This window comes from Cucurbita maxima, unplaced genomic scaffold (assembly GCF_002738345.1).
Source record: "Cucurbita maxima cultivar Rimu unplaced genomic scaffold, Cmax_1.0 Cma_Scf00012, whole genome shotgun sequence".
Lineage (NCBI taxonomy): Eukaryota > Viridiplantae > Streptophyta > Magnoliopsida > Cucurbitales > Cucurbitaceae > Cucurbita > Cucurbita maxima.
This window is the reverse complement of record NW_019272028.1, coordinates 4,531,808-4,559,131: the sequence shown is the minus strand read 5'-3', so window position 1 is coordinate 4,559,131 and position 27,324 is coordinate 4,531,808. Positions and strand designations below refer to the sequence as shown.

The following is a 27,324-nucleotide window of genomic DNA, read 5'->3' as shown; positions in this document are numbered from 1 at the left end:
AGCAAAAATATAATAAATTTAAGAGTTTTACCGCTTAATATATTTATTTTTAAATTTTAATTAATTATATACCTTTTAAAAAGTTATATTAATTAAATCTCTAAACTAATAATTAATTTATAATTATATATAGTAATGGTGCCAATTACAACAAAATAAAAAATGGTTTATATTAAGTACAATAATTCAATTATTGTTGGGACATAATCCCATAAGGAAGAGGGCCTCACTACTCTACATTTTTTATAAATAAGTCAGTTTAAATCATTTATTTTAAAAAATTTAACATGCAATATTTTGGCATTTGCAACTAAATAAGAGTTTAATTGATACTATTAAATCTCCTTCGAGCTTAATTTAATTAAGAGGGAGCTTAATTTAGGAGCATATATTGATTTTTTTCTTTTTTTTTTTTAAAAAAGAGGAGTCGGCTATGGATTCACCTAAGAATGACCCTAATTCGGGGGTTCAGAATGAGCCCAACCTAGGCTGCAACTTCGTCCGTGAGCCTCTCTCGATGACTGTGCTCTGCAAATCGATCATCTGGTAAGCGACGTGTTGATTTCTTTTTTCAGCTTTGGTTTTCGTGCATGAATTGATGCACCAACCAAACAGCCCCTTGCTTCTTCCAGTTTGGTTGCTAGGAAAATCGAGGGAATGGTGCTGTGGTTTTGGGGAAGATTTTCTCCACCTTAACGCTGTTTAGCCAAAGAAACAATCAACAATCACTGGGTTCTCTTCAGAATCTGAGTTTTCGTAGTGTTCTGTTCTATTTTCGTGGCCTTGTTTCTACTTTACTCGAATTTCTGCTATGATTTTCTATTTAGACCGTGAAATGGCCATTCAAGATGATGTGCCTAACTCTTACCATTCAATGCCCTCGAAGTTTTCTGCTTACGGTTGCCTGATACTTGGCGTTAGATTTTGTTTTTGTCTCTCATGAATTTGAATTATAGGGAAAATATGGTTTTGGTTGAATGGATGCAGATTTTATCTGTATCTATGCTAGAGTTCGCATCGGTTTGAAGAGAAACAAACAAATCATTTTTGTATCTATACTAGATCCAATCTCGGTTGGAAAGGGAACGGAAACCTCTCCCCACTAGGCTCGTTACCTCGGTTGGAGAGGGAACGAAAACCTCTCCCCACTAGGCTCGTTACCTCGGTTGGAGAGGGAACGAAAACCTCTCCCCACTAGGCTCGTTACCTCAGTTGGAGAGGGAATGGAATCCTCTCCCCAATCGGCTCCCTCTCTCCAATGGACTCCCCTTGGTTGACGAGGGAATGGAAACCTCTCCCCAATGAACTCAATCTAAAACCTCTTCCCAATGAACTCTTTCCAGAGAGTGTAGGTCTGGGCTCTTACAATCTCTACAAGAGAATATACTCATTAACTGGTGTTGCTTGTTGTATTGAGTGGATGAGATTACTGTAAGAGAAGTAAGGCAAAAGGATGAAACCTTTGTCGTCTGAAACCGATGTGGAGCTTAATATCATTCTGGTCTTCAAAGTTCTCTGATTGCTTCGCTGTTTTACTGGTCTCCATCTTATGGAAGATACTTTTGGTGTTTCAATTTGGTTTCCATCTCATGAAATGAGATTCTTTTATGTAATCTTTCTTGTTTTGGGCTGGTGTTCAATTGTCGTTGTAGTTCATCTCGTGTGTATGTTTGTGTAGGAGGACTCACGTAATATAAAACAACATAAAGATGTCCATTCTACTATTAATTGCACGACTCAACACACATTTCTAGTACAAGACTCTAGACCTACCTTAGGTGATGGCTAAGCTTCAGCAATATGTGGTTACTCCCATGTATCGCGAAGCTGCCATCTTTATTACTACTAAAAAGAAAATACTGACAGCTACAATTTCAGAACAAGCTGAAGTTCCAATGGTCTGATGACACCACCCTCCTCCTTTGTTCCGGGCTTGGGACCGGCTGCGTAGAAGAATTGATGCTTGATACATGACACAGGCAGAGTTATCATGTCATTGTAAGTTGTAGACTAAGAGACTGTAAAAGAGGTTAAACTACACACACACACACACATATGGGCATGGACTCTGTAGTGCATCCTTCTGTCAAAATCACATGAATGAGATAATAAAGGGTAGCAAGCAGGAGCAGCCACCTGCCAACCAACAGATCCAAGCGTAGTTTTGAGGGACTAGTAGACCTCCTGATATTATGCAGACGCCAAATGCAAGAAAAAGAGTACCGAGTTTTTCCAAGAGAAGTGCAAATCTTGGGAATGCATTCCTAAGGAAAACTCCAGCATACGAAACTGCAAAGCTGATCAACATAAGAGCAACAAATAGACCTGTGGGAAGTGGAGGAGATCGAGTGGGAGCACTGATGGACAAAGATAAAATTGCCTGGAAAGCGAGAACAAGGTTTATCTTCCCAAGATTCTGAGGGCTGTTGGCTGGTTGAGGCCTAGGTATTTTGATCTTAATTGACTGGAATTCTGATGGCGTGGATAATCCCCCTCCCCAGGTAAGACTACTCATATCCAGGGAGGTTTCTTGTTGTGTGGTTGAATCCATTGGGTGGGGAAACAATAAGGATTTGGTCAATGTTCTTCAAGTGGTTTCCCGTAGTTCCATTCAATCTGGTTCCCTTCTTATATGCTGCATGGAGAATTCTGGAATATAGAGGGGGGGGGGGGGGGGGGGGGGGGGGGGGGGGGGGGGGGGGGGGGGGGGGGGGGGGGGGGGGGGGGGGGGGGGGGGGGGGGGGGGGGGGGGGGGGGGGAAGTTTCACTGATTCTCCCACAAGTTCTCTTAAAAAAAAAGTAGATTTTGTGGAAATTTTGATCACTTGGTGTGGAAATGCTTTTCTACCATAAATTATTAGTTGGGAAATAAAATTTATAATTTTTACATAATAATATATATATTTTTTGGTTTAAAAAGGACAATCATAGCCCTTTGGCCCCACATCCCACTTTAGTCCTTTAGGGAAATTTCTCAAACGACTTGGGGAGTAAGTTGTTCCCTTCCGTAATTTCCAGGAAATTTCCTAAACGCTTCCTACATAACGCACGAAGATTGTTGAAACAGCAATAATGAGCTGAGGTATCCTTCTTCTTCCTCTCTGAATGCAACGAGCATGAAGGAGATAAAGGAATCTGACCAAAATGCTTTCGTCCCTCCGTTGACAAAACTTTTGAAGCCCATTTTGTATTTGTCTTTGAACACTCTCTCAATCTTGTTGATATTGGCAGGAAGAAGTGAGGGAGGGGGGGTCGGTTTGATTTTCGATGGCTTATCCAATCCTTCCTCTGCCTTTGATGCCTTCGTTTTGTCCATTACCTTTGCATTCTTAGGTGCTTTGGGTGCTCTTTTGATTCCTCATAAACCCAACTTAGCTACCTTTTATACCTTGTATTCTGTGGCTTCCATGGCTTCTGCTTTGCTCCTGCTGATTTGGGGGCTCTATTACTCATTCGTTCATGGCAGATACTCTACTACTGTCTAATATGTGTTATGCTTCGCTCCTGTCTTTCATGTATTCCCCCTCTACATCATGTTATCATATAAGAATGTCAAATAAGAACGATTTGTTCATCATTTTGTGCTTCAGAATGGGTAAGCCCAATTTCATATATATAATATATAGTAAGGAATCTATTGATGTTTTCTAGGTCTATCGAAAAGTTCTAATAAACAGAACTTCCTCAAACATAAAATATGCAGTCCAAGACCCTCCTTACCTCAAATACAACTCAGATTGAACCTAGCATCAGGACATAACATTTCTGCTGAGGGGAGACCAAGGGTAGCAGACTTAGATGAAGTGGTGCCTCGAGAAGGGCAAAGATGCAACCAGCAAGATAAATTTGGCCCAGAAAGGAAAAGGTGCAAGATATTGACTCAGAAACTTTTAGATCCTAAGCCCGTTGAGAATTGTTGGGATCAGTGTATCAACTCCAAAGATATCACGACTCATCAAAGATCTCGCAAAAAGAAGACACTAGTTGAGACCGATGACGATTTTCTAACTTGAAGGCAATGAAATGGTTTAGGTGTAAAGTTTGAATGTCATTTTGTAAATGAAATTCCCTCATCTATTTTGTTTATAATTCTTATTTAGTCTATAACCATTTTGGTTCATATTTTCATTGTCTAGGATATTTGAGAGAAATTTTGTTGGAGGAATTTATTAAGTGAGAGTGTATATATTTTCATTGTCTAGGATATTTGAGAGAAATTTTGTTGGAGGAATTTATTAAGTGAGAGGTGTATATATTTTCATTGTCTAGGATATTTGAGAGAAATTTTGTTGGAGGAATTTATTAAGTGAGAGTGTATATATTTTCATTGTCTAGGATATTTGAGAGAAATTTTGTTGGAGGAATTTATTAAGTGAGAGTGCAAGATATACACTTTGTAAACCCTTTAATTAATATACACTTTGTGTAAATACTTTGATTCTTGTGAGATTAACTTAGCTCTCCAAACTAAGTTAATCTGTGTCTCTTTGTTTAAGTCTCTTTGATTAATTTTTGTTCTACATTTTAGTAATGTTTTGGCATTAGATGTTCTCATTTTATTTAAGAATTGATGTAAGGAGGAGTATTAGGAAACCTTGGGAGGCTATCGAAAGTCCTGCTAATTATCTTGTTTTTAATTGATCACGATTAGTTAAATTTTAGCATTTGTAAATTTTCCTTTCAAATTTAGCTTCATGAACCCTTCCCAATCATGTCTTAAGTTACGTGCCAAGAATATTGAACTCATCCTATCTTGTGGAGGAACTTGTTCTTTTATCTTGAAAGCATTGACCTCATGATAATTTGTATCCAACCTAAACTTTGAGTTGGAATTAAACGGATTTTAGGGCTTTTGAACTGACAATTACAGATCATCAAGCGCTTCTCAATGGGTAGAAATGATTTTCCTATGGTGATTGTGAAACAGAAAATTTCATAGAATTTTGTTTGAAGCAGTTAATTGATTTAATTGTTCAGAGAATTTGTTTCTTAGCAAGCTATGGAATTAGATGCAGTGAGGTGAACGTCTATTGATTCTGGGCAGTGAGTGAAGTTGAAGAAAAATTCTCTATCCTGTAGACAGACAATTTTCACATAAAAATCCTGTTGAATAATAAATGCAATGAGACATGTTCTTGCCACCTTCACGGGACAACAACCGAAAATTTATTTGACAAGGGGAAACCATAGCTCAAACAAAAAAAAGCAAAAAACAGAAATTGAGTGAAGGAAATTAGATAACACACAAAACTTGGGTGTAGCAATATTCTTAAACGAACATCTACTCCTCCTCACAATTGCATTTACTAAAATCTCATATATAAATGTTTTCCACCAAAAACCAAAATCTCATACCAGTAGATTGATAATTACCTTTACCTTTCGGAGAAATGTTTACATCTTGTCGGTGCCGCAGAGTGACTTGGACGACAATTCCGACTAATCTCTTGGTCAACATTCCACATTTGCAGCCGACCCCATAATATAATTTGAAAGCAGTTTGGCCAAAACAAGGGAAAGGGACCCATTTTATAGCAACTTCGTCGCTCCTTTCCGTGAATTTTTCCGATGTGGGACTAAATAATTTCAACCCATGCAATCTTTTTCCTTTTTGCCTTCAGTCTTCACGCACATGTATCACATTCTCCTTCTCTCTTTTATTGTTTATTTATGTCCACTTTCAAAAATAAATAAATAAATAAAATAAAATATCCAATAATATTTTATTTAAAAAATCTTCAACTTTCAGAAAGAAAAAAAAAAAAAAAACATAGACAGAATAAAAACCAATCAAGTTTTGGAAAAATTATGTAATTTTTTTATGATCGAAAATCATTTATCTACCTTCAAATAACTAATTTTTTTAAAAAAATTATCTATTAACAAATCATTTATTTGAGTATTTAAATTTCTTAGAAAATGCTCGTAAAGGAAAGAATATATCTTTTTTATTTAAAGTTTAAGTTGAAGTAGATGAGTGAGAAGTAATCGAGAAGAGATGATCTATAGATGTTGATAAAAGTTTTTTTTTTATAAATAAATTAAAAGTATTAATGTAACTTTTAATTCATATTATTAATTTTTTAAAAATGTTTTAAGATTATTTTGGTAAATCGTTAAAAAAGTTTGGAAAATATTAATAATTTTTTTTAAAGTTTAAATATATGTATGAAGCAAAATGATTTTTTTTTTTTTGGTAAAACTAAACATAAAGTTTTTTTTTTTTTTTTTTTTTTTTTTTGAAGAAAGTTAAAAGTCTGTGTATTTTTATTAATTTACTTTTATTTTATAATATTCATGAACTTTAATAAAAGCATTAAATTATTGAAGTATTTATTCTTTCCTTGGTCTGCATATCCCTATTCAGTAAATCTTGTAATACTGTGAATTTATTCATCGATTGTTACATAAATATGAATATAAAAAACAATATAGTATATGTTAATGTTTCAGTTATTAATATAATCAATTTCTTCAAAATTTCACGATTATTTGAATGTCTTTTAAGATATTTGATTAAAATTTGTCAAATTATAGCCTAATTAGTCCCTTCGAATAATTCAAACAATTTTCATAATTTCTAAAAATTTTAATGGCATTGACATTTACATATATATATATATATATATATATCTAATAATTAAAAATGATAGCAGACAATATCCACTAGATGGGCTTGGACTTTGACTAATGTGGCAGTGTGCTAGCGAGGACGCTGGCTCCGGAAGGGGAGTGTGAGATCCCAAATCGGATAGGAGAATGAAGTATTTATTACAATGGTGAGGCGATGCATTTTTAAACCGTGAGGTTGACGATACGTAACGGGGTAAAATAGATAATATTTGCTAGCGATGGACTTGGGGTGTGACTAATGGTATCAAAGTTGTGTGCTGAGGACGTTGGCCCCCAATGAAGGTAGACATCTGAGTGGTTAGTGTGCCAGCGAGGACACTAGGCCCCCAAGGGAAGTGAATTGTAAGATCTCACATCAATTGAAAAAAAGAACGAAGCATACGTAACGAGCCAAAGCTGGGCGTAGACACCGAGCGATCAGTGTGCAGCGAGGACCCAGGTCCCCAAGGAGGATGGATTGTAAAATCTCACATTGGTTGGAGAAGAGAGAACATACATACGAGCCAAAACAAACAATATCTGCTAGTAGTGAACTTGAGTTATTACATTTTTGAAAACATCGATATTGTTTATACTTGGAAATAATGATTTAAAAGGGTTAAATCATAGCATAAGTAAGTCATCCACTAATTCAGACAATTTCCTATCATTTTTTTCAAAATTTCATCAACATTTCTGTAGAATCTAGATCTCGACTATTTCATAAACATCAACACGTCAAACATTGATCATCATTGATAGATTAAGTCTATCCTTTATAATCTAGATATGTTTATGTCTTTTGTCTTTGATTTAAACATAAGATCAATCCATCGATGATAGATACGAGTAGATGTAAAATTGATGTATTAGTATCATATACACGAGTTACAAAAATTTAAATAGGATTATGAATTTCTTATCCTTTGAACTCGAATTGAATCAATGCACTCATGAATGAATATGTTACAAGAAAATTTGAAGTCAATTCAAGCCTCCTCCTTTATAGGCAAATGCTTCAACGTTCCAAGTTGTTTGATCCATGATGTTGTAACAAGTCCTCCATAATTTTGTTTTACCCCACTTGTGGTGTATCATCTCCCATGAATATTTCTATGAACGTATAACAGTCCAATCCAATTCACCACTAGCAGATGCCTCCTCCTTTAGGATTATAGTAATGATCTTAGATTCGAAAATTTAGGATTGTTCCAGATGGTATCAGAGTCAAACACTGGGCGATGTGCCAGCAAGGAGGTTGAGCCCTGAAAGGGGGTGGGTACAAGGCGGTGTGTCAGTAAGGACGCTGGCCCTAAAGGGAGGTGGATTGCGAGGGTCCCACATCGATTGGAGAATGGAATGAGTGTCAGCAATGACGCTAGGCCTCGAAGGGGGTGGATTGTAAGATCCCATATTGGTTAGGGGGGAGAACGAAACACCATTTATAAGAGTGTGGAAACCTCTCCCTAATAGACGAGTTTTAAAAACCTTGAAAAGAAGCCTAAAAGGGAAAGCCCAAAGAAGACAATATGTGCTAGCAGTGAGCTTGAGCTTTAGCCCACTATTCTAAAGGCATCTTCTTGCCCCAACCAAATGTCATTACTATCGTGAAGTATGTGTTAATAGTAGTGAAGTAAGAAAAGTAAAATGTACAGAACGTAAAACAAGATTTTTACCTTAAGGTGGAAACAGAGGCATTTATCTAAGGTGGCTACTTCAAAGAGTTTGTTGGAGAAGGTAGGCACTGCCATATCTCCAAACTGGGCGGGGTGAAAGAAGCCAAGGTACCTGGGGAAATACATATATATGGTGAGAGCTAAATAGTACAGAGCTCTAGTTGGAAACTTACTCATCAAACTGAACATCCTAACCAAAGTAGCAATGCATATGAACTTAATTTACATATTCATAACTCAGACAATGAATAACTAAGTTTATATAACTCAAATCTAACTTAAGCATCAGAAGAATAGTGTGTTACATGTGTTAGACAAGCACTATACTAGTATGGAAATAATTGCTAGGATCGCACAACGCACACACTCAATCCAGATGAACACAAAGAACAAGAGAGAGAAAATGCAAGGAAGAATATTGGCTAGAGGTTTATATTGATAATTTCAAGTATGTACTGTAAAAGAGAATACAGAAAATACATTTTCAAAGCACTCTCCAAGAATATATATATATGGTTTAGCTCATTATATATAGTTTTACCAAATATAGCATCTAAGGTAATGTAATCATCAGAGCGCTACCAGCTTTTTAATATAAATAGTCATCTACTATATATGACCGTTTACTGTATATGACCATTTACCGTATATAGCTTTACTATGCATAACAATTGAGTAAGTTATAAATAGGCAGCAAACTCCATAACCCAACAATGATACGATCAGTAGACTCCATAACCCAAGATATGATCAAGTGATTGCCCACAATATGTAACTTTTCATTCCTTTGCTAAAATATTCTTATTTGATAGAAGTGGATTCTTGAAGCATTTATAAAATGCAGAACAAGCCAGAAACTATCCATGTCACATCCAATACTTAAATGACACACAATATTTAAAGGACACGCTACTACTTTGATGAATTTTATATAAGGATACAAATGTTGGTGCGTTGAAATAGAATGTGCATATCACATTTTGGCGATGTCATTTTAAATAATTCTAATCCCTTTCCTTTTTTGTTTCCTTCCTATAAAAGAGTCCTCTTATCCTATGTTTTGTGCTTCCCTATCAGCTCACAATCTCCTTGTAAACCTCTTCAGATTGCTTATAATTTTGAGTATGAAAATCTCGGGAGCCCATTTTCCAGAACCTGAAAAGTATGGCATGATCCAAAGCCTCAATGTCAATGAATTATTGTCTTATATTCCTCTTAACTCAGCCTCTACTACTGATGAAGGTGATGATCAGAACCAGAAGACTAGGATCAGCGTTGATGAGAGGAGGCGGAGGAGAATGATATCAAATCGGGAATCGGCAAGAAGGTCACGGATGAGAAAACGGAAGCATCTTGATGAACTTTGGTCACTGGTGGTTCGGCTTAGGACAGAGAATCATAATCTTATGGAGAAGTTGAATCAGTTAACGGAGTCTCAACAGCAGGTTATTCAAGAGAATGTCAAACTCAAAGAAGAAGCAATGGATTTTCGACAGATACTCACTGACTTTCAAATGGGAAGTCCTTATTCAACTCACTTGAGAGAGCTGGAGTAAGCCCCCCGCAATACCTTTGATCTCGTAGCTGAATCCTCTCAAGACAATCTAACGAGTAGAGAAGTTTCCTTCCCTGTATCACTAAGATCGTAGCTATTTTCTCACATAGTTCTTCGAGTTTCTCTCTGTTTTGGCATGGTTTTAATAAGCCTTTATCCTTTACTCAGCTGTATAAATTGAAGAAATAAGAACTTTTAACCAATAGACTTCCAAAATCAGCGTCCATATCAAGAGACATCACTGAATATTTGAACATCTGAATCAAAATTAGTTGAGAAAACACCTTACCGGTGTTTTCTCTGGGGACTTTTATCAAACATCTTGTGGGCAAAAACACAAATCAACGTAACGGAACACCACCTAATCAAATTAAGCCAGAGTTTTGTAACATGTGAAGTGAAAAACAATTATATGATCCGAGATCAAATAAAAGTAAGAACCAATTACATAAAATGGTGGTGGAAATGGAGATGATAGAGGTAAAATATCTAAAAGATTACACACAAATCAAAAAAGCAAAAACATCTGAAAAATAAGCAATCATCTAGACAAACCCATAAGCAATTGAACTCGAATGTTCTTTTTTTTGGTACCTGGGCATCAAATTCCTTGCTACCTTCATCTTGGTTTTAGCCAAGATTATTGATGTTCTCAAATCTTCAATTTGGATTCCACAAAATCGATACGGGGAACATATTCCAGTTGAAGATTTGAATCCAAATCGCGTTTAGATTCTTCGTCCATACGTAATCGTACTTGGGTGAAAAAAGAAGAAAATCCTTCGCAAGCCAAACCTACCCAACTAATTTATAGTTCGTTAAAAAAAAAAAATTAATTAATTAATAAAAAATATTCCATGTCAACTTTGTCTAAAAAATATATTTAAAACTTAAAATTACTTTATTTTTTTTCTTTCTCTTCTTAGTAAATATTGAAAAATGACCCATTTTCTTTTTACCTTTAATATATTAAATATTAATTTAAACGCTTCAAATTAAATATATATATTTTTACCTTCGATACATATATACATCTAATATATATTAAATATTTATTTAATGTTACCCTAAGTTAATTGATTATAAGCTTTCACATAAAATTAATTAGTTAAAATTTTAAATTAATCAAATAAAAATCACCTGGTTATAGGCTTAAAGTTGAACATCTTCAGAACAAGATATGTTTATAGATATAATCATTACCAATAAATCAATTATTTACTAGTGCCACTGGAGATTAATTCCACCCTGTCCTCTGATAGGTTGAGGCTGATCACAACATAAGAGGCCAAGGTCTATAAGCGCGATTTACTTATTTTAAAAATAAAGTAAAAAGATAATAAAAATAAAGGAGAATTCTAACTTAAAAGCTCATGAATCCCAACTATGGAGCCCGGGATAATGTTACAAAGTGAAATTGGGCCATGAAAAAAAATCAATGACAAATATGGAAGAAAGCTCAACGTAGAAAAAAATGAGCTAAAGTACAAAGAAAATTGAGCCGAAAACTTAGGTAGAAGCTCGAGTTCACTAGTCGACCTTATAGGGCGTGTGCCCTTAGTCTCGGGTTACCCTAGTCCAGCCCAATTAGGCCCTCCTTTGATCTAATCCGAAAAAATCATAAAATAATAAAAGAGTCATATAAATACTCTTTTTCCATTCGAAAAAGGTAAATTCTTTATAATCTCAAACAAATTTTAATGATGTTGTCATGTGAAAGTTGAGTTCAACAACAATATATAAACTCATATTCATAAACGTTTTTACCAGCCATTGTAATAGTGAAAAAAATTGAAGAAACGATACTATCATCGTAAACGAAACTCAATTAGTTAGAGGTCAGTCGTTCGAAATTATCGAATTGGATACCAACTTGGATAGGTTCGGTATCTGACTACATGGTGTAAAATAAGGTTAATAATTGTAAAGAGGGGAATGGTCAGCTTGGGAAAGCTTGCATTCAATGAAAATTGAAAAAGGGAAGTTTGTCCAACACGAACATTGACCCGCGCGGCCCACAAATTTCGTACCACTTGGCCGAGTGAAAGTCGCTGCCAACCCACACAAAACACCACTCCGTGAGAGGAAAACAATTCCCAGAGAGAGGGAGAGAGAGAGAGAGAGAACAGGGAGAGGATTCATTCCGTTGATTTTTTCGATCCGTTCATCGTCTTCTTCCTTCTTCACTCGATCAAAAACCCCAAAATCCCAGATGGGTTTCATTGATTCTTTCAGGTCAATCGATTGGGAGCATGAATCTTTCCCTTCTTATGAGGATTTCACTTTTCTTCCCCTTTTTGCGCTCCTCTTTCCCACTGTTCGATTTTTCCTCGACAGGCTTCTCTTTGAGGTATTCTATTCACTTCTCTTCCGTTTTCAACTTTCGTAACTTTCAATCATTGCAGTGATTTTGTTTAATCATTGGATTTGCTGATTTCGTTGATTGAATTGAGATTCAATTGACCGTTGACCGGGTTATGTATTGATTGTTCATTGAATGATTATGTTTCTTTTATTGCCATCTGTTTTTGCATAATGACGATTTGGCTTTAATCTGCGTTGAGTATTTGGAATGGAGCTCTGGTTCAATCGCTCATTCATTCACTACTCAAGTTTTAATTTAGATACTCATTGTGTTGAGGATGGTCCAAAATAGGAAATTTTTTGTTGTTTATGTTATCCAAACTAGATACCTTCTTGTTTGATCATGCGCTTGTGCTTTTAGGCGATGGATACTCATTGTGTTGTAGGGTACTCTGTATTATGAAGTTCACAAGCTCGACATGATGAACTTTCTGGAACTTCAAGCACATTGGATACATTTTATATTCCATTTAAACTATAATGTAATTACATATACATGAATTTTTCAGGTGCCTGATTGTGGAATTTTGAGCAGTTTCTTGATTATCTAACCCATGTATCAATGAATCTAATGCTTAAATAAAGATTCTAATTAATCTTTTTATGAACATGATACAAGAATGATCATGAAAATACATCTTTCTTGTTGGAATCCTTCCCTTTCTACTAAAATTATGTTTGTGCTCTAGTTCTTAACCTGCCATGGTATGAATTCATCTTACAGAAAGTGGGAAGAAGATTGATCTTTGGCAAGGGATATCCGCTGAAGGATGCGAATACGGATGAGAAACAGAAGAAGATAAGGAAATTTAAGGAGTCAGCCTGGAAATGTGTTTACTTTGTTTCTGCAGAGCTGTTGGCTCTATCCGTTACGTATGACGAGCCTTGGTTTACTAGCACGAAACATTTTTGGGTAGGACCAGGAGATCAGGTCTGGCCTGACCAAAGTGCTAAGTAAGAGTCTTAGACTAATCTGTTATTTGTGATGGTTCAGTGTTGTCATGAAGTTCACTCTTACACGATTATAATTATGAGCAGATTCATGATTCTATCATTGTTTATAAAAATACGAAAACTAAATTATTTGAAGTGTTAATCAACGTGAATATAGCTCAACTAACATAAAACTTGTCTCTTTGATCAAGAGGCCAAGTGTTACAAGATTTCATCGATTATTATCTTATATGTTTCAGGTTGAAATTGAAGGGATTATATATGTATGCGGCTGGATTTTATACGTACTCCATATTTGCTTTGATTTTTTGGGAAACAAGACGTTCGGACTTCGGGGTGTCCATGAGCCACCATGTAGCAACGCTCATTCTCATCGTACTTTCCTACATCTTTCGGTACGTCCTACTGTTTTCTTTCTTTAAAGCTTTGAAGTGTTTTGATTGGATGATACCACTTACTAAAAGAATGAAATGTGTTGGGCTTAACCTGTCTTTTGTGTTCATTTACATATTGCACTGAAAACTGATCATGCTGTGTAAATACTGTTAAATGGTACTTAGCAGAACATTAGTCCAATTTATGGAGAGACCAACATGTTATATTGTTCTTGTAGATTTGCTCGTGTCGGTTCTGTGGTGCTTGCTCTTCATGATGCAAATGATGTTTTCCTTGAGATAGGAAAGATGTCCAAATACGGAGGCGCCGAGACGTTGGCTAGCATTGCGTTTGTACTTTTTGTTGTGTCTTGGTTATTGTTACGTCTCATCTACTATCCATTTTGGATCCTTTGGAGCACAAGGTTTGTAACTTTTGAGAGGGATAAGTTACATGATGTCCAATGAACTCATATATTGTTGCCTAATTCTTCTCCCCATTTTATTTCAGTTATGAAGTTCTCCTTGTATTGGACAAGAACAAACATCCAGTTGATGGACCAATCTACTATTATGTGTTCAATACTCTTCTATTTTGCCTTTTAGTTCTTCACATATATTGGTGGGTGCTCATTTATCGAATGCTGGTTAAACAAATCGAAGCTAGAGGACAGATTAGTGAAGATGTTCGTTCAGGTGATTATATCCACCCGTGTAAATGACGTTCGGTTTTTACTTCATTTTTATGTATATGGTCGAGGTCGAGGTCGAGGTTAATGAAACGTTTATGGGATAGAGAAAAGTTTTGTGGCGACCCTCGTTGGCTTATTTTGTTCTCGATATTGAAAAATATTTTTAGAGTTTTTGTTTCGGCTCTCTCACAATTCGTTTGACTTTGCAGATTCTGAGGGTGAAGAAGATCATGAAGATTGACAAGGAACAATCAATGCAGAAAATACTACTGTTGTATACATGAAAGGTCTGGTATGAATGCTTAAACCATTTGGATGGTCTTACAAGAAACAGAAACTTGCATTTGCTGCTGCACATGATTATCATTCTGCATTTAAGCTTTTGACACTTACATATAGTCTTAAAACTTCACCCCTTTTTAGAAGTAACCACCTAAGTCCACCGCTAGCAGATATTGTCTTCTTTGGGCTTTCCCTTTCGGGCTTCCCCCTAAGGTTTTTAAAACGCATCTGCTAGGGAGAGGTTTCCACACCCTTATAAAGAATGTTTCGTTCTCCTCCCCAACTGATGTGGGATCTCACAATCCACCCCATTAGGGGCTCAGCGTCCTTGCTGGCCTTCGTTCCCTTCTCCCATCGATGTGAGACCCCCCAATCCACCCCCCTTCGGAGCCCAGCATCCTTACTAGCATACCGCCTCGTATCTACCCCCTTCTGGGCTTAGCCTCCTCACTCACACATCGCCCGATGTCTGGTTCCAATACCATTTGTCCACTGCCCAAGCCTACCACTAGCAGATATTGTCCTTTTTGAGTTTTTTTTTTTTTCGGGTCTCCCCTCAAGGTTTTTAAAACGCATCTGTTAGGGAGAGTTTTTCCACACCCTTGTAAAGAATGTTTTGTTCTCCTCCCAACTAATGTGAGATTATTTGTGAAATAATTATATTTCTTATCAACTTTTTCCAACCTTTTTGTGGATTTTAAGGGTGACAATACTGGACTTTTATACTTAAATTTGTTTATCTCATTACTTGGACTGCTAGTGAGTTTCCACGTTGTTTTGTGGGCAGATGAGATAGAGATTAGTCATACAATGTGGTTCTTGCCAAACTGGATATAAGTCAGTCGTGGCGTCGTCTAGTTGGATGAACGAACCGTGTATCATTTCATCAATACATTCGGTCGGGGTAAGTGAAGGATGCAAGATGGAGAAGGGTTGGCAGTTGAAGGAATTTAAATCTTGATTTGAAGGTTTCGGCCTGTTTTGCTTTTGATTGTTTTGCAGAGGTATATTAAGCTTGAACTCAGAATTTCACCCTTGACTTCATTATTTATTCTTTCTCATTAACTACTGAATCTTCATTTCTCTCTGTTTATGTAAAATTATACCAATAAATGATTTCATTGACTTGAAAGATGAACCGTCATCCTCTGCTCACTGCTGTGTTTAAGAAGAAGCTTGCCAGATCCCCAAGATTCTGCTGTGTTTTTCTCTGTTGAACAGTAATTGTAATCAATGGCTTGTTTGAGAACTATTTTCAACATGGTTTCTGATTTTAATAATAAAGCTTACTTCTATTGCAACCCTAATAGATATTATCCGCTTTAACTCGTTACATAATGTCATTATCAAATACATTTGTTATGTAGTGGTTTCTCTCTCTAATCGATGTAAAATTTCTTAATCTACCCCTTTGAAGGCTCAACGTCCTCCCTAACACTAACACTAACATATATACATTGTCTGTTTTGGCCCATTACGTATCGTCGGCTCAATGTCCTCACTAGAACTTCGTTCGGTGCTTGACTATGTTAATAGCTGTAACAGTTCAAGTTCACTATCAGCCCATATTATTTATTTTGGCTCATTATTACTTATGCTTTGTACCTTTATAAGTAATGATTGTGGCCCTCTACCCACGTTTTGCTTCACTTTTACACTTAGCTTATTAAATGAGTAAACTATATATTTGGTGAAAAAAAAAATTATATTCAACTATATATTTGATTAAAAATATTAAAGGAGAACACTAAACCTTTTTCATCTTCACGTCTGTAAAAAGAAACCGAAAGCCAGTTCCCTTCACGTTCATAAGGAAGAGCTCCAAGCATCCTAGTTTCCAGTTGCCGAACTAAATTTCCCTGACGACGGCCTCTCTTCCGGTTGGTATCTCCGCCTTCTCCCCGCTGCTCCCCCTTTATATGTTCTTTTAGTTCAATTTAGATCTTTAATTTTCCATACGCATTTCGTTAATTTGTGGGACTAAGCCGAGGTCCTGCCTTTTTTCATAGAAAACGAAGCAACTCTGGCAAAAAACATATATAATGATCTACGCCTTTTTGCTCTTGGAAATTTGCGATCGAGTTTGATTTCTTGTCGAATAAGTTATTTTGTTTTAATGATGGGTAGCAGAGGAATTAATATATTAATCAAAACAGAAAGGCCTTAGGAATGAGGGGTCTCTAAACCTAAACTGATGAGCGAGGGCTGAGTGATACAGAAAAATTTATGTAAAGAATTTCTTGATTAGGCACAAAAAAGATCAGAAGGAGAAGCCTTATCTGAGGACTTGTTGAAAAAGTTATGTGGAGTAACCTGATTCTGAATCTAGGTAGGAGCTTAGATTTGATGTAGGAGGCTTCCCCAGTTTAAGCTTTGAAATCTGTTCATTTTGAAGAGTTATTATGTCGTGAATTTTGGTTTAGTTGGCTTGATGTTTGTTGCTGGTTGTTTTCTATCTTAATTTTTCTGAAGAAGGTTGTGATTCTGATTATTGTGAACTGATAAGGCGTTGAAGGATGGTATTTTTGTTGGAGATCCCTGCCTGGATTAAGCACTCCTATGACATTTTTTTTACAGGAACAAAATGGAAGATATCCTAACGGAGGCTCCTCCTCCTTCAAGGTTTTTCCAAGATGATATTAACAATTTCGCTCCTCCATTCCACCTCTTCCTTCCCCATTTCTATTGTTATCCAATCCTAAACCTACTAAACCTCTCTGCCCATCTTTACTTGTCGTTGCCATTTCTTCCCCTTCTCTACATCTTTTCCATCATTTATCTGATAAAACCCTTATTGGAAGTCTCATCTTACCTGAAATTCCTTTCTCTGGGAACCATATCCAACCCTCGGTTTATGACAAATCTTGTAACATTTACTCCATTGATCAAGATAATGAACAAGTTATCCTTGTTTCCGTTCAGTGTTCTGTTCCTGCAGAGAGATCCCTTCTTGTTGCAAAACTACTGCTTGGTGATAAAATTGTTCCTGAGAGGGTTCTGATCTTGGATAGTCTTCAGAGCCAAAATTTTCGGGGCAGGCTCTTAACTGATGAGACTCTTGCTTTCAAGCTGGAGACGTCTTCTGAAAGAAAGAGTCGAGATGAGGGTTATGGTGGTTCACCATTGTTAAAGGGCCTTGATTACTATCCATCTGGTAGTGTTGTAGATGGCTTGGCTGCTGCTTTGCTTGGACGTTGTCAGATGAAGAATATCAAGGGAGCCCTCTGTGTTTCATGGCCTGAATATGGAAGTGAGGTGATATCTCTGCTTAGATCCTTACTTCACCAAAATGTACTCTTGGGACCTACATTAGAATTCTGTACTGAAAGTAATAATGGGGATGGGTAACTGAACCGGATTAAGGACCTGGAATTATACACCTATAAGAGTTGGGTTGTGAGATTACTAGTTATGTCTATTGTATGGTGCGCTTTTTCTTTCTTTCTTTTTTTTTCTGTGCCCCAGATACTGTTGAAATAGATAGAAACTCACAAGGTCATCATTATTGAGGAGGATGAAATTCGATAATTGCTTCTTATAAGCTATTTCCTACTGTATATGCTGATTGTTATGGGCTATGGACGGTGTTTATGTAATTGTTTTAGTGTTAGGCTGTTAGCTTAGCTAATACCAATGGTATATTCAGCTCTTTATCATGCTTGAGATGATAATCATTCTGCTAATACCATACACTTGTGCTAGAAGTTCTCCGTTTGCTATTTTAAACCTACAGCTCGAACCTGGTTAGGGTTAATGTAACGACCCAAGCTCACCGCTAGTAGATATTGTCCTTTTTGGGCTTTCCCTTTCGGGCTTCCTCCCAAGGTTTTTAAAGTGCGTTTCTTTAGGCCTTGAAGCGGGGTGGATTGTGAGATCTCACATTGATTGGAGAGAGGAACGAATGCGAGTGAGGATGCTGGGTCCCAAAGGGAGTGGATTGTGAGATCTCACATCGGTTGAAGAGGGGAATGGAATATTCTTTATAAGGGCGTGAAAACCTCTCCCTAGTAGACGTGTTTTAAAATCCTTGAGGGGAAGCTCAAAAGGGAAAGCCCAAAGAGGATGGAGTACGAAACATTCTTTATAAGGGTGTGGAAACCTCTCTCTAGCAGACGCGTTTTAAAAACTTTGAGAGGAAGCCCAAAAAAATCCAAAGAAGACAATATAGGTTAGTAGTGGGCTTGGGCTTTACATGTAGTAATTTAATCAGTACCTGGATTTTATACTAAGTAACAGTGTCAGACTTAATCATCTATAAGTTCCTGTCTTTTTGTAAATCCCTGTCTTGTTTGGATATTTTCTGCTTTTGCCAAGACTTGTTGAAACTGGAAAACATTTATATATGAATGCATCACGTTAGTAGAAAGTGAATGCAACTCAGATAAGTGGATTGATTACAATTCCCATTTTTGGTGATTCATAGTTGAACCAATCATTTACCAGATACCATCTTTTTTCAATTAGGTCACTCACTTACTTAGCACTGGCCCAGTGCTGACAGCTTTTTTCTACAAAATCCTTGAGGATAGATATGGGGAAAAAGTAGAAGCAATAAATCCCCCGCTTGCAAAGGCAATATGGAAAGGACATCAACTTAAAAAGGTGAAGTTCTTCCTTTGGGAAATAGCGCATAATGCCATCGGCACAAGTGAAAATCTTCAAAAAAGAATGTCTTACATCACTCTCTCTCTAAATTGGTGTCCACTATGCAAGAAAGCAAACGAATCACAAAGTCACTTGTTTATGCAATGCACATACACTCAAAATTTCTGGACAACAATTCTTAATATATTCGGATGACATCTCACATTTTCTAGAGAGGTAAAGGATTTTTTGGATATGGCCTTAACGTACCACCCTTTCAAGAATGCAAAAGCCCTATTATGGAAAAACCTCATCATGGCTTTCTTTTGGAATTTGTGTAAAGAAAGAAATCAGAGAATATTTGCAGAAACGACACAGACCTACACAAAACTTTTTGACAATGTTGTTTACCAAGCTATATCTTGGTGTAAACTGTCTAATATTTTTACTTCCTATAGTTATACCTCCCTCATTGCAAATTGGGAAGGTCTTGTGTAAACATCATGGATTATACATCCCTTTTGTAAATTTCACTCCGGAATGAAATTGTCCCTTATTAAAAAAAAAAAAAAAAAAAAAAAAAAAAAAAAAAAAAAAAAAAAAAAAAAAAAAAAAAAAAAAAAAAAAAAAAAAAAAAAAAAAAATACAGAAAAAAAAAAAAATTCACAAATGTACGGAAATTTGCAAGTACAATAATACAAAGCTATATAGACCATTGTTATTTTACATATCGTGCAAGGGGTCAACTGACCATCTTAATTGAAAACTACAGAAAACCATAGCTAAGAGAAAGACCCATATAAATTACATTTACAAGCTTAAGACTTAAAATACTGCCAAAAATGGAAAAATCCCTAGAAGATCATTCTTCAATAGCACAAGGAAACGTTCTTCAAGAAATGATCATTGGTTACAAGGTTAGCCGTTATCTTTAAAACTCCATCATCATGCTATTCAGAGTTATCTTATTTTGAGAATGTTCACCAGCATACTGCTCTTTGCATGAAGTATGTTTGGCTGATGAATATCCCATTTTTGGGACATTGGCCGGTTCGATCTTAATTCTTATCTTGGTCCTGAGAGCTCTATTGCTTGAGCAAACAATGAAGCGTCGTCAGTAAGATCAGAGTAACGTTCTGAAGAGGAGAACTCATTGGCTCTCACCCTGCTTGCTTCTGCTCGTCGGGAAGCTTCCCATTTCTCTGCAAGCCCATCTCCTTCAAGCATCCTGACCACTTCAGACATCTTTGGCCTGTTGCTTGGAAGATATTGGATGCACAAGAGAGCTACTCGAACAATTTCTTCAATTTCAATTGGGTCATAATTGCTTCTCAAGTCTTTGTCAACAAGCATTTCTAACTTCTTTTCTTGGTGTAGCTTCTTTATCTGCAAGTATAGTAATTTGTTAAGCTGAGCCTGCCGGTCTTAAATTTAGGTAACTTTTACATATGACAAGTCTTTAAGCTTACCCAGTCTAGTATTGCACCCTTTTGGTTTGCTGCTTTTCCAAATTCAAGAGCTCTTTGACCTGATACAAGCTCAAGTAATAGAATTCCAAACCCGAAAACATCAGTTTTCTCTGAGGATTGGCCGGTTGACAGATACTCTGGTGCAATGTGCCCAACAGTTCCTCTCACAGCAGTAGTGACATGTGAATCACTGTGATCTAGTAGCTTTGCGAGCCCAAAATCACCGACTACTGCCTCGCAGAAATCATCAAGCAGTATATTTGCAGCTTTCACATCTCTGTGAATTATTTTTGGATCACACTGCTCATGTAAGTATAACAAGCCCCTTGCAGCTCCCAAGGCAATTCTCTTCCTTGTACCCCAATCCAGAGCTGGTTTCGCTGTCCATTTCAAAAGAATAGTTTGAACAAGTACGTAATTGAGATAAAATATGTAGAAGTAGAAATCCAACAGTGTACTCATTCATTCAGTATGTCGAGGCTTGATTACCTTTAAGACGGGTAGCAACACTGCCATTAGACATATATGGATAGACCAAAAGTCTCTCAGTTTCTGTCATACAGAAACCATACAGCTTGAGGAGGTTCCTATGCACTGCCAAGCTTATCATCTCCACTTCAGTCTGAAATTGGGTCTCTCCTCTCATAGCATTCCCATCTTTGAGTCTCTTGACAGCTATAATGGTGCCATCTTGTAGATATCCTCTGTAAACATTTCCAAACCCACCTTTTCCAATCAAGTTTTTACTGCTGAAATTGTGAGTGGCATTCCGAAGTTCTCTGAACTGAAACCTCTTTATGTTTCCAAGGCTAAGTTCTTCATGATGCCGATCTAAAAAAACGCTAAGCAGTTTTGTTAACTATGATGGAAGACTACTTTTGTCTAATGATCATGCAGTGATATTTTGTAGTTACCATTAGTTTCAAAGAATATTTGCTGGTTGTGCTTATGCTTCCGCCAGATAAAGAAACCATATGTAAGAGTTAACAGACAGATGCAGGCCAAGCTGAGGCCAATGACTAGAGCAATTCTCTGGCCTTTATGTCTCCTAGGAGGTTGGGAGTCTGGAAGTAGTCAAAAATAGAAATTCAGTTACTCTCTTTGGAAGAAATATGGGGCTCAATCTCTAAAAATGTGAACAAGTGTAGAGATGAACTAGTTGAGGGATTAAACAAAAACTGGAGGATTGTTAATGTAACGATGGAAGCCCACCGCTAGTAGATATTGTCATTTTTGGGCTTTCCCTCTCGGACTTCCCCTCAAGGTTTTTAAAACGCATCTGTTAGGGAGAGGTTTCCACAACTTCATAAAGAATGTTTTGTTCTCCTCCCCAACCGATGTGGGATCTCACAATCCACTCCCATTTGGGGCCCAGCGTCCTCGCTGGCACTCGTTCCCTTCTCCAATCAATGTGGGACCCCCAATCCACCCCCTTTGGTGCACAGCGTCCTTGCTGGCACACCGCCTAGTGTCCACCCCCTTCTGGGTTCAACCTCCTTGCTGGCACATCACCTGATGTCTGGCTTTGATACCATTTGTAACAATCCAATCCCACCGTCAGCAGATATTGTCCTCTTTGGGCTTTCCCTTTCGGGCTGAGTTTTCCACACCCTTATAAAAAAATGTTTCGTTCTCCTCCCCAACCAATGTAGGATCTTACAGATGATCTTTACGTTGATAAAAAAAAAAATTAAAATAAACAGAAAATCTCAATCAGTCAACAATTTGGAGGAACGCAGGCTGGAAAAGAGAATTACATGTGGAATTAGCGACAGCGAAAGAAAGTGGCAATGGAGTTGTTCCGTAGCATACTTCCTTAGAGCCAGGCGCACAAATCAAAGAATTTCCAGTAAAGCTGTACACAAATGAAACAGTCAAGAGTAAAGATCAACCAAAACTAATTGAGAAAAGGAGAATAGCAAAAGTTGAAATCCTGTCTGTAACTCACTTATATGTCTTAGCCAACAATCTGGGCAGAGGACCGCTCAAATTATTATAGGACAGATCCCTAAAACAATGGAACAAAAAACATTCACTTCTAAGCACAACTAAAATATCAATAAGCGAAAGATTACTTGGCTGTTCGGGAGCTTGTTCTATATGACTTTTTGTATGAAGAATATTAAACTCAAACTCCAAGCAGCCCTTAAATATTTGTCATAAAGAAGGGAGAGAGAGTTTGTGGAAGAATTCTCTTACAGCAAGGCAAGCTGGTTCATGTTAGCCAGTGATGATGGGATTGTCCCAGAGAAGGTGTTATTGTTGAGTCTCCTGATACCAACCCCATACCTCTTGGTTAGAATTGCTATCATATGGGAACAAAGCGGATACAGTCGTATAAAATACATCCTACTTACAGGTATTGGAGGCTCTTCAAATTGGAGAAAGAGCTAGGAACTTCGCCAGAAAACAAGTTGTTTGAAAGATCAAGTGTGTGAAGTTTCGGTATCTTGCTAATCTCGTTAGGAACTTTTCCTGATATATAGTTATTCTGAAGAAGCCTACCAGAAAAAAAAGAAAGAAAGAAAGAAATCGATTCGTGAACGAATACAAAGAGAAACTTTAGGTTTTCTGGTTCTGGTGGAGAGACTTACAAAAATTGAAGGTTTGTCAAATTTCCAATACTTGGTGAGAGTGTCCCAGAAAAGTTTTGGCTTGGAGCTCCTCTGAAATGAAACAACATAAGAACAAAGCATTATACGATGCAGCAGCTTGGAGCTTTTTATTCAAGTTGTTTTTGGAATTAAACTTACATGCCAATCACAAGTTTATCAGGAGAGCAAGTGATTAAATTCCAAGTGCATGGATCCACAGCATTTTCATCCCAAGCTAGAACAGAATGAGGATCCTTCAAACCAGCTTTGATTCCCATCAAAGCTTGAACTGAAAAAAAAAAAACTCAAAATACATCAAATTCTACTCCTTAGACTTGACCAAAATTTGAAACTGAAGAACACATCTACCTTCAACGTTTAAACGAATGCCCGTTGAAGTTGCAGTTGCAGAAGCCCATAACCAAACCAAAGCCAAGAAAGACAGTAACCCACTTTTTCTCCTAATTTCCATTAAACTTGCTGCTGTAGGTTCATCAAATGACAAGAAGAAAAAAGGAGCAGCTTTTCTGATGAAGATAAAGATGAGGTGATGGAAATAAAGTTAGCTAAAAGATTGGACAAGACCAACTTGACCTGAATTGGTCAGTTTTGGTTTGAACTTGTTAGATATATTTACATTGCTGAGCTGCTTGCTGAACTCAACATTCCTTGAGGCCCCAATTTCTAAAAGAATGGCTCTTAAAAGACACAAAAGAATCAATCTGTCTGCCACTCCTTTACAAAAAAGGCAAGAGGGGAAAGGGAATATATAAAAGAGAGAACCCACAATGACCAAAACTCAGATACTCTATTATTTAACATGGTTGAAAACAGATGGATTGTTTTGTATTAGTATTATGATGGAAAACAGAATTATCGATTCTATACCCACGATACAAAATATAAAGCTATCAAAAGAATAGTGTGACCGCTCAAGCTCAAGCTCAAGCTCAAGCTCAAGCTCAAGCCCAAGCCCACCGTTAGCCGATATTATCCTCTTTGAGCTTCTCCTCAAAATTTTAAAGCGCGTCTGCTAGGGAGAAGTTTTCACACTCTTATAAGGAATGTTTCGTTTCCCTCTCCAATTGATGTGGGATCTCACAATCCACCCCCTTAGAGGCCCAACGTCCTCGCTAGCACACCGCTTGGTCTCTGATACCATTTGTAACCGCATGAGCCCTTCACTAGCAGATATTGTCATCTTTGGGCTTTCCCTCAAAGTTTTAAAACGTGTCTGTTGGAGAGAGGTTTCCACACCCTTATAAGGAATGCTTTGTTCCCTTCTCCAATTGACGTGAGATCTCACAATCCACCCCCTTGGGGGCTAGCGTCCTTGCTGGCACACCGCCCGGTGTCTGGCTCTGATACCATTTGTAACAGTCCAAGCCCACCGCTAGCAAATCTTGTCATCTTTGGGCTTTCCCTTCTGGGCTTCCCCTCAACGTTTTAAAACGCATTGGTTAGGAAGAACTTTCCATACTTTTATAAGGAATGTTTCGTTTCACTCTCCGAACACTATGGGATTTGACAATAGTGGACATAGTTTAGAAGGGGTAGACCATGTACTGTACAGATAACGGTGAGTTCTTTGAATCTAACATGCCTTGCCTTTGGAAATTTCCTTTCTTTTTATCTTTTGCTTTCACCCCATCAATCATGAAAGGTTGGAATCTCGAGAGAAGGGCTCCTCATGATATCTTTGTAACGAAATCATTTCTCAGCTCATCTCTCTCGCCGCCTGGGCGTTGAAATTTCCACCCTCAAAAGACATCTTTTGAACTTTAGTTTTAATGTTTTATAGTGAAATAATGAAAGCAGAATCCTCTCTCTCTCTCTCTCTCTCTCTCTCTCTCCTACAAGACACTTTGTCAAAAGCTCTCTAAAATCTCTTCTTTTGACACGTTTGTATGTGCAGTGTACAGTGTTACTAATTCACACGTGCAACTTTGGTTCCATTAGGGGGTTGACTTGATGTTCTAAACCCATCTGAATTTTGGCCTTTAGTGCCTCTTCTTAACTTTTAAAGCGTGATTATCATCACTTTTTGTATTGAACTTGATCAGGTGGTACTCATTCATGTTCATTGGGGCTGTGGATTGATTATAGGCACTTGATCCAAAACGTGTTGAGATGAGTGGGATTGCTTTCTGGTCTTCTCATTATTCTATTCCATGTTTTTTGTTTGGTTTTTTTAAGGTGGGAGATGCTTCAAAATGCATTGTGGGAGAAGAAAAAAGACGAGCTAATTAAGAACACTGGTATGTCTTTGCTAAGAAATTGCCTGTCCAGTTTGAAATTTTCTGTACAACGGTGTAGAGACTTTAGAAAGATAACAAGTTTGGGAGTAGGAACTTTGTGTATTCTTTTCGAATAACACAGACCATTCAACCTGGTAGATTTTGTTTTAATTTTTCAGTTTGGATTAGTATCGTTTTAAATTCTTTATTTGATTCTTCTCAATTCATATACTTTGTGAATTTTAATAAAATGTCTCTTTGAGCAAGTGACATAGTTGACCTTATTAACTAAAATCAACGTTAATGAGTTTTAATAAACATGCATATTCTTTTATATATATATATATGATCTTTCTATTCTAAACTTTTATGAGCTAAAATTAAACCAAATTTTGACTTGTTTTGATTTTTTTTATTTTGTTATCTACTTTTTACTTATTTAAGTTCGAGTTTTGAAGAACTCAAATATTGCAAATTTTCAAAATCAAATGTATTTGAATATGGCTTTATTCTCCTTTCCTATATACCTAAAGCAAAAATAATAAGTTAGTGTAGAATTTCACTTTGATTTAAGTGGGTAAGATTCTCTCAAAGTCAAAGCATCTCTTTCCACAAAGTACAAAATAATCCCTTTTTATTATACCAGTTTTAATCTAAATGAAAAGAGTTCTTGTAAATGTTCGATATTTGAATTTTATGAGATTTTAATTATTAACATCTTCATTATTCAGGTCACCAACTCAACAAACCCGAAATTTTGAGTTGATCCAAAAAAAAATCTAACTCAACCCAAACTCAACCCAACTCAACTCAATTCTATGTTCACCCTTATTTCTCGACCTTCATAAAACATAAATTCGAACTTTGTCTAAGAGAATTCAATTAAGGAGGAGATTTTTCAATTTCATTCATTTCAAGTATTTCAAGTATTAAAGAAAGAAAGAAAATCATAATTTTACATAAAAATAGTAATAAAAAATACTTTATAATGATTATTATTAACAACATCATTTTGTCTCCTCTAATGTAAAACAACTCACTTTAAACTTTTAGTTAACAATGGAAGTCAACCAAAAAGTAAACTATGGTAAAAAAATAAAAAATGCTTTGAGACCAAAAAAAAAAAAAAAAAAAAAAAAAAAAAAAAAAAAAAAAAAAAAAAAAAAGTAAATAAATGAATGCATAATTGAAGTGGAACACAACTAAACTGATTTCAATGTTAGATTTTTTTTATTTAATATTTTGTCTTTTATAATTACATTAGAAATTCTAGTGGAATTGGCACCAATTATAAGATTCTTTATATTTTTAAAATAAAAAATAAATAAAATTTTTCATGGTGTCTTGAAACCAACCTAACAAGCCATTATATATTATTTTAAAAATTATAATAATAAAAAGAATTTGCTAAGTGGGATTATTGGGCCACCAGCATAGGCCCAGCCTCTAATAACTATACTTGTGGCCCATTTACGACTTTTGGATACAGTTATTAAATTATTTTTTTAATATTTACTCGCCAAACTTAATAAAAATTATTAATCTTTCAAACGTTTTAATAATATCTTTAAACTTCGAAAATATCTTCAAAAATATTTTAAAATTTTGAAAAATACATTTATGGTTAGTTTTGAATAGAAACCGCTCATACTTGTTCCGTTTTTAAACTCTGAAATGGGTTTCAAAAATATCATTAAACTTTCAAAATTATTTCAAAAATACCGCAGTTTTCAAAAGTTTCGTTAATACCGTGACCTTTTAAAAAAAATTATATATTTTTTAAAAAAATACATGTACTAATAGTTCCACGTTTACAAAAATACTCATGAACTTTTAAAAATAATATTAAAAGTTTAAAGATAATCTATGAGATATCGATAGTCTATCTTTTTTCTTATATTGACGGTATTATTTTTTTTATAAAGTTAAAG

The 27,324-nt window shown here is 36.2% G+C and overlaps 3 protein-coding genes, 5 long non-coding RNA genes, 1 other non-coding gene and 1 pseudogene across 14 annotated transcripts; 7 read left to right on the top strand and 3 right to left on the bottom strand.

Moving 5' to 3' along the window:
• The first annotated feature begins 454 nt into the window (after window positions 1–454).
• On the top strand, window positions 455–2,634 carry LOC111487460. Of its 3 annotated transcripts, XR_002719075.1 has the most exons (3): window positions 455–546; window positions 633–732; window positions 1,879–2,634. It is a non-coding gene; the product is annotated as an uncharacterized LOC111487460 (long non-coding RNA). The 3 variants fall into 3 exon arrangements; XR_002719076.1 differs by lacking the exon at window positions 633–732 and having other exon boundaries at window positions 468–546; XR_002719074.1 differs by lacking the exon at window positions 455–546 and having other exon boundaries at window positions 559–732.
• Window positions 1,445–1,524, top strand: LOC111487869. The gene has a single exon (XR_002719126.1). It is a non-coding gene; the product is annotated as a small nucleolar RNA R160 (small nucleolar RNA).
• A 587-nt stretch (window positions 2,635–3,221) lies between the features above and the next one.
• LOC111487462 lies at window positions 3,222–5,516 on the bottom strand. 2 transcript variants are annotated; one of them, XR_002719078.1, is made up of 2 exons: window positions 5,374–5,516; window positions 3,222–3,526 (listed from the first exon to the last, which is right to left on the bottom strand). It is a non-coding gene; the product is annotated as an uncharacterized LOC111487462 (long non-coding RNA). The 2 variants fall into 2 exon arrangements; XR_002719079.1 differs by having other exon boundaries at window positions 5,380–5,514.
• On the top strand, window positions 3,470–4,120 carry LOC111487461. Its single transcript, XR_002719077.1, has 2 exons — window positions 3,470–3,595; window positions 3,704–4,120. It is a non-coding gene; the product is annotated as an uncharacterized LOC111487461 (long non-coding RNA).
• A 1,933-nt stretch (window positions 5,517–7,449) lies between the features above and the next one.
• Window positions 7,450–10,632, bottom strand: LOC111486998. 2 transcript variants are annotated; one of them, XR_002718967.1, is made up of 3 exons: window positions 10,438–10,632; window positions 8,289–8,400; window positions 7,450–7,877 (listed from the first exon to the last, which is right to left on the bottom strand). It is a non-coding gene; the product is annotated as an uncharacterized LOC111486998 (long non-coding RNA). The 2 variants fall into 2 exon arrangements; XR_002718968.1 differs by having other exon boundaries at window positions 7,450–7,776.
• Window positions 8,864–10,042, top strand: LOC111486997 (basic leucine zipper 43-like). The gene has a single exon (XM_023134198.1). The coding sequence runs from the start codon at window positions 9,344–9,346 to the stop codon at window positions 9,842–9,844; it is 501 nt and encodes a 166-aa protein (XP_022989966.1). The 5' UTR covers window positions 8,864–9,343; the 3' UTR covers window positions 9,845–10,042.
• Window positions 10,633–11,903: 1,271 nt separating the features above from the next.
• LOC111486996 (LAG1 longevity assurance homolog 3-like) lies at window positions 11,904–15,653 on the top strand. 2 transcript variants are annotated; one of them, XR_002718966.1, is made up of 7 exons: window positions 11,904–12,193; window positions 12,932–13,161; window positions 13,401–13,556; window positions 13,775–13,960; window positions 14,047–14,231; window positions 14,437–14,519; window positions 15,297–15,653. XR_002718966.1 is itself a non-coding variant. In XM_023134197.1 (7 exons), the coding sequence occupies exons 1-6, from the start codon at window positions 12,056–12,058 to the stop codon at window positions 14,466–14,468; spliced, it is 927 nt and encodes a 308-aa protein (XP_022989965.1). In that variant the 5' UTR covers window positions 11,904–12,055; the 3' UTR covers window positions 14,469–14,514; window positions 15,297–15,653. The 2 variants fall into 2 exon arrangements, 1 of the variants encoding a protein (XP_022989965.1); XM_023134197.1 differs by having other exon boundaries at window positions 14,437–14,514.
• Window positions 15,654–16,269: 616 nt separating this feature from the next.
• Window positions 16,270–25,386, top strand: LOC111486995. The gene is made up of 2 exons (XR_002718965.1): window positions 16,270–16,389; window positions 25,353–25,386. It is a non-coding gene; the product is annotated as an uncharacterized LOC111486995 (long non-coding RNA).
• On the top strand, window positions 17,087–18,162 carry LOC111486993 (annotated as a pseudogene).
• LOC111486991 (protein NSP-INTERACTING KINASE 2-like) lies at window positions 19,756–23,883 on the bottom strand. Its single transcript, XM_023134194.1, has 11 exons — window positions 23,526–23,883; window positions 23,316–23,445; window positions 23,157–23,228; window positions 22,920–23,063; window positions 22,762–22,833; window positions 22,511–22,570; window positions 22,320–22,417; window positions 21,477–21,626; window positions 21,052–21,393; window positions 20,563–20,942; window positions 19,756–20,479 (listed from the first exon to the last, which is right to left on the bottom strand). Exons 1-11 carry the CDS (start codon window positions 23,626–23,628, stop codon window positions 20,159–20,161), a joined length of 1,872 nt encoding a protein of 623 aa, XP_022989962.1. The 5' UTR covers window positions 23,629–23,883; the 3' UTR covers window positions 19,756–20,158.
• Window positions 25,387–27,324: the final 1,938 nt, after the last annotated feature.

Bases quoted from the DNA above. Each gene is read 5' to 3' on its own strand.
- LOC111486997 (XM_023134198.1), top strand. From the start codon at position 9,344: ATGTTTTGTGCTTCCCTATCAGCTCACAATCTCCTTGTAAACCTCTTC.
- LOC111486996 (XM_023134197.1), top strand. From the start codon at position 12,056: ATGGGTTTCATTGATTCTTTCAGGTCAATCGATTGGGAGCATGAATCT. The intron at 12,194-12,931 runs GTATTCTATTCA...TTCATCTTACAG, and splicing joins TCGACAGGCTTCTCTTTGAG to AAAGTGGGAAGAAGATTGAT. The intron at 13,162-13,400 runs GTAAGAGTCTTA...TATATGTTTCAG, and splicing joins TGGCCTGACCAAAGTGCTAA to GTTGAAATTGAAGGGATTAT.
- LOC111486991 (XM_023134194.1), bottom strand. From the start codon at position 23,628: ATGGAAATTAGGAGAAAAAGTGGGTTACTGTCTTTCTTGGCTTTGGTT. The intron at 23,229-23,315 runs GTAAGTTTAATT...GTTTCATTTCAG, and splicing joins GATAAACTTGTGATTGGCAT to AGGAGCTCCAAGCCAAAACT. The intron at 20,943-21,051 runs GTAATCAAGCCT...TGAAATGGACAG, and splicing joins TGTTGCTACCCGTCTTAAAG to CGAAACCAGCTCTGGATTGG.